This window comes from Pteropus vampyrus, unplaced genomic scaffold (genome assembly GCF_000151845.1).
Source record: "Pteropus vampyrus isolate Shadow unplaced genomic scaffold, Pvam_2.0 Scaffold227, whole genome shotgun sequence".
In the NCBI taxonomy this organism is placed as follows: Eukaryota; Metazoa; Chordata; class Mammalia; order Chiroptera; family Pteropodidae; genus Pteropus; species Pteropus vampyrus.
In genome coordinates this window covers 486,930-492,042 of record NW_011889008.1, presented here as the reverse complement: position 1 = coordinate 492,042, position 5,113 = coordinate 486,930, and the positions used below count along the sequence as shown (strand labels likewise).

At 49.3% G+C, this 5,113-nt stretch overlaps 1 protein-coding gene across 2 annotated transcripts in view; it reads left to right on the top strand.

The window, feature by feature from the left end:
• The first annotated feature begins 2,642 nt into the window (after positions 1 to 2,642).
• The window catches only part of NARF (nuclear prelamin A recognition factor), a 19,386-nt gene continuing 16,915 nt past the window's right edge, over positions 2,643 to 5,113 (top strand). Inside the window, exons 1-2 of one of the 2 annotated variants that reach the window (XM_011373653.2) lie at positions 2,644 to 2,798; positions 3,867 to 3,947. In XM_011373653.2, coding sequence (XP_011371955.1) covers positions 2,772 to 2,798; positions 3,867 to 3,947 — 108 coding nt within the window. In that variant the 5' untranslated portion in view covers positions 2,644 to 2,771. Of the gene's footprint in view, positions 2,799 to 3,866; positions 3,948 to 5,113 lie in introns of both variants that reach the window. The other variant, XM_023519639.1, reaches the window with a different exon arrangement.

Sequence of the window (5,113 nt, the reverse complement as noted above, 5' to 3'; positions counted from 1 at the left end):
TAAAGAAATATGCATACATCAGTGTGCATGACCCTACAAGTTTTACCAGTATAGACAATGATAAAAATTTAGAAGCAATTTTTCTCCTTTACCAGTTAGCTTCAGTTACTACATTAGAGCCACCTGCTGGGCTTGTTGAACCCCAGTCTGCTGGACCCTGTTCCCAGAAGTGGGTGCGGCCTAAAAACTTAGATTTCGCAGAGGCTTCTGGTCCAGGAACCACTCTCTGAGAACCTCTGTTTTAAGCTGCAGCAATACTAGGCTCTGCCTGAACATGGTAGTTTCCCTAACCTGACGCCTCAATTCGTATCCTGTCTTCTTGAAAAGGCTCTCTGTTAAGATCTTACACCATCTTGAAGGTCCATTTGAATTGTTATCACCTCCTTTAAATCCTTCCTGTTCGCTGCAGCTGGAAGTGATCTTATTCCTCTGAATTTAGCTAGAACTGAGTTGATACCCAGAAAATTCTACTTTGCATTACAGTTATTTGCATAATTCCACCTTTCCTACATATTATAAACCATTTAAAGATGAAGGCTGCACTAGCATTCTGCAAATATTAAATGAATGAACAAATGGTATCTGATTTGGTTAAAATCTTGCTGAGTATTGGTCATAGCAAAAGACTGGAAATAAATATCTGTAAGTAGAGGACTGAGCGAATAAAATCTATATGGTGCCAATTACCAATGCATTATATCAGCTCTAAATTCAAACTTCATTTCCTGCTCTATGAAAATGGATCTAGTCAGTAGAGGGTGCTGGAGAGAGAATGCAGGAGGAAGACCTTTTCTTTCTGGTTCTTGGAAAAAAGACTGATTTCAGGTCTGAAGCAAAAAAAATGAACAAGGAAATGTATCAAAAGCAAAGAGACTATTAGTGTCTTGTCAGAAGAACTTCGGAGTCTAACTGAAGAGATTCTCGTTGCAGAAAAAAGATAAAAGTATTTGAGCATCAATAAGAATCATTCAGGAGAATTGAAGATACTCATGTTTAAATCCCTCATTTATCATGATATATTTTTAAGTTTTTTGTTCATTTTTGGGGGATGCTGAGAAACAAACTGGGATTTTTTGACCAATTAATGGAGGAAAATAATCGCACATTTGTCCTGCCTTTATAAAATTTAAAATAGAGTAACCAAATAGTGGAGAAGTTCTCGTTATAGAAATATTCCCTCTAAGAAGTGAAGAAGAAATTGTAGGATTAAAATATCACCCTGAGGGAAGGATGGAGGGACAGACAGATCAATCGATCTAGGCAATTTCTTCAATAGCTGGTAGATATATAACCTCCCGATGGAATTACACAACACCGTCTATGAAGTAGTCTTGTCAAAAAAATTCAACCTGTGATCAAGCCACTAGAATGTTCTAATACCCTTTACTGAATCAGAGGACGAAAGTACACTGAAGGACTCCACATGGACTCAGCAACTGCAAGAAACCCTACAGGAGACAGCTGTATTTCCTGGCTGGAACTTGCAGATTTAAAACAAACTACCTTAAGACGTGGAGCTCTCTGTCCCATCTTTGCAACTTCTAAGTGATCCTCAAGTTACTTCCAAACAAAAAAAATTTTAAGAGAGACTTAATACACAAACGAATTGGTGTATAGATAGGACACAGTGAACCTTGTTTAAACCCCAATTTAGACTAAAGAATGAAGTGATTGGGGAAACCTAGACACTACATTTTTGATGAAATTAGGTAATTGTAATTTGCTTTTTTCACACATGCTATTGTGTTTACATTTTTAAAACATCAACAAAAATATATACAAATGACAACCTAAAATTATCCTTTTATGCAAAAAACTGAAGGAAGGTGTTTCCTGAGGTGTTGACATGGATTTGAGCACTGCAGAATGTTACTCTGCCAGCCAGTTAGGACCTGAATTCAACTGATGAATATGTAAAAGTTGTAAGAACCAAAAATTATATTTAAAAAAATTAATGGAAAAAATATAAAGGTCCTAGTGAGGTTACTGGAACCTGGAATAGCCTTATTTTGTTGCCCTCTGTGACTGCGAGGTTCTGGGATTCCTGGCTGCTGTTGTGTGATAAAGACACCCACGAGCTGCTTCCACTCTCCACTGACCTCTTCCAGCCATGTTCTCATTTCTAATTGTCCTTTATGTATGCACTGATTTTATGTTTATAATTCCCATTTAGCCCTGCACGTGGTACTATTTCCTGGAGAAGCAATCTTCTGCTTATAAGGTGTAGGGGCCGAGTCACCAACATGCTTAGTAGGCGCCCAGCGGTCCCCACTTCACACCGCCCTCGTGCCTCGCGGGCCGCGTGCACCGCATCCCGCTGCGCGTGCGCACTGCAGCCCCGCCCGGCCTACGTGACGCGCCTCGGGGCGGCAATGGCGGCGGGCCAGGGCTGCGCTTCAGCCCCTCCCTACCAGGGCGGCGCCGTCTCCACCGAGGACACGCCAGGAAAGGGGTGCGTGTCCGGCGCTGACCAGACGGCCTCGAGGGCCCCGGGACCGTCCGCTCACTCGCTCCGCGCCGCGGCGCAAGAACCTGCCAGGCCGCCGCGGCGTCCGAGTGGGGCGGGCCGCGCTCCGCCCCCGCGCACTCCGATTGGCTCTGGCGCCAGGCACGCCCCCTCCCGGCGCTCCCATTGGCCCAGCGGCGCCGCTGGGTGTGGGTCGTGCCGGGGGCGACGACAACAAAGGGCGGCGGGCGGCCGGCGGCGGTCACGGTGTCTCCCGGTGCATCCTTCAGGTCACGCGCCGCGGCCCCCGCCTCCCCCCCTCCAGATGAAGTGTGAGCACTGCACGCGGAAGGTGGGCTGCGCGCTTCCCGGGCCCAGGCCCGAGGGTCGGTCTGCAGGGGGTCGGGGTCAGGAGTGGGTCCAGCCGCGGTCAAGGCAGGCGGCTGCGGGGTCAGAGGTCGCGGCCGCTCCCCGACCAGCCCGGGCGGCCTTGTCCGCAGGGCAGGCGGGCGGAGGCGGGGTGCCGGCGGCCCCCGGCCGGGAGGAGCAGCCGCGCGGGCCTCGGCCTCAGCCTCACCTCGCCGACTTAGAGACCGCTGCGGTCAGACCTGGTCTGTGTCGCCCCGGTGAGCCGGGTGTTAGGGCTGGACACGCCCGGAAACTCGCTCAGCCGGTGGCCTGGGCACTAACTGCGCGCTCGCCAGGTGCTCTGTCCGTGCTGGTCGCTTACCTTGGCAGGTCCCCCCCGGAGCCAGCACCTCGCTCCGGCGTGGCCTCGTCTTACTACTTCTCGGTGTTTTAACTGTCCTTTCAAAATGGTGTTGTAAGCCAAAAACCTCAGAGGAGCAGCCCGTTCCTCAGGGCAGCCATAGCGACCACCGTTTTTGATGTGAACGACTGGAAGCGTCAGGGGTTTCTGTACTTTCTGAAAACTTAAAGTGCTTATAGTAACAGAAGAATAAGTGTAGGAGGGAAATGGGCAGGTCCTGCTCCCCTGGTAACTGTGAGAACCCTGTTCCTTAGCTGCGATGCCATAAGGAACCGTACAGGGCACCCTGAGAGGTTTTTTTGTTTGTCTTTTCAAAAACTAGATTATAAATATCCACCAGTTGCTCTTTTTTTTTGACCTAATGTTACACAGGAGCTGCCTCTTCAGAGCATTTCACGATCTTCTAGTTCAGTGTATTCTAGGTATATGCACGACCAGGTGGTAGGGCACTAATTTACCTGTCGGAAGACACAAGGCTCCTAGCTTTCAGTTGAACGGTGAGGACATAGTGGTGTGTGTGTATCCACAAGTAGAGGTGCTTTTGTTTCTTTAGCAACAGTTTCTAGACACGAGGTTAATGGGTCAGAGATTGCACACTTTTTTTTGAGAGTCGGGTTAAAGTTCTTTCATGTGTTCCTTTGCCTTTTCAAGGAATGTAGTAAGAAAACAAAAACCGATGACCAAGAGAATGCATCCGTTGATGTGCCGAGTCCGGCCCAGGAGAATGGAGAGGCAAGTAGATTTTTCAGTTTTGTATCAGCCCATAGTAAACGGCTGCTGGTTTTCTCCTGTTTGGGGGCTCACGTCACCGTGCACGTCATTGCTCCAAGAGAGAAAGCGAGAGAGGAATGGGCAAAGCTGGGCCCCGGCTCGGGGCCAGACGTATCGGTCAGTCAGGTGCAGGCACGTGGCTGTCAAGGTAAGAGAGCCAAAGAGCAGTCTTTTCATAATACAGCAGGACACCTGCATTAGGGACGATGGAAAACGCCAGCTTTGGTCATTGGTTAAAAATTGAGGCGTAACGTTTAAATTTCCAGTCTCTCTTTTTTTTTTTTTAATGAAAAGTTCCATTCTGTAAAATAGGGATTTAGATAGGTAATTTATGCGATGATTCAGATCTCACTAACACAGTTCTCGTTTTTAAATTCTCCTTAGCTGATAGTGGAGTTTGGACACATACCTCGAGCTGGGCACTAGAGGAAGCGCTGTATACGTGCTACCTCGTTTCATGCTCAGATGCAGCATGTTGAGTAAGCCCTACTACTGTCCCCATTTTACGGAGAGAAGGATGCAGTGGGGGGAGAGGTGGGGGTTAAGGTCACTTCTTCCCATGGAAAGTCCTGTTACAATTTTACAAATGGAGAAGGCAACTTGGAAAAAACACGTTTGCTCTTGAGTAGTCCTGGTGTGACGCTCAGTCTGACGCTCAGTTGATCTGGTCCTCTGTGCACCGCACTGCTCTGCACTCTGTCGACTGCGGGGCTTAGCGAGAGGCGGGGCGGGACAAGCACGCAAGGTGCTGAGGTGGAGGAGAGAACGGGGTGCCTGGGGCCTCCCCGCCTGCCGTTGGGCTGCATCCCCTTGGTCGACATCTAACCTTGAGAGCCCCAGTTTCCTTATCGGTGACTTGGAGAATAGGGTTACACCCCCCTCCCCCCGCCCTTGGGGCTGTGGTAACAGCGAGATAATGTGTGTATACAGCCTAAGTGCCCGCCCCGCCTGCCCGGTGGGTGGATGCACTGTCAGGGCGGGCAGGCACAGAAGAGTCTACTGGACTGGGCCTCAGAGTGGTGAGAATTGAGGGCGGGGCCACCAGGCACAGAGAAGTTGTGGTCTGGGGAGTGGTCTGTGGAGGGGCGTGGGAGCTGTTGAGGCCGTCTGGGCAAAGGAGCAGATCA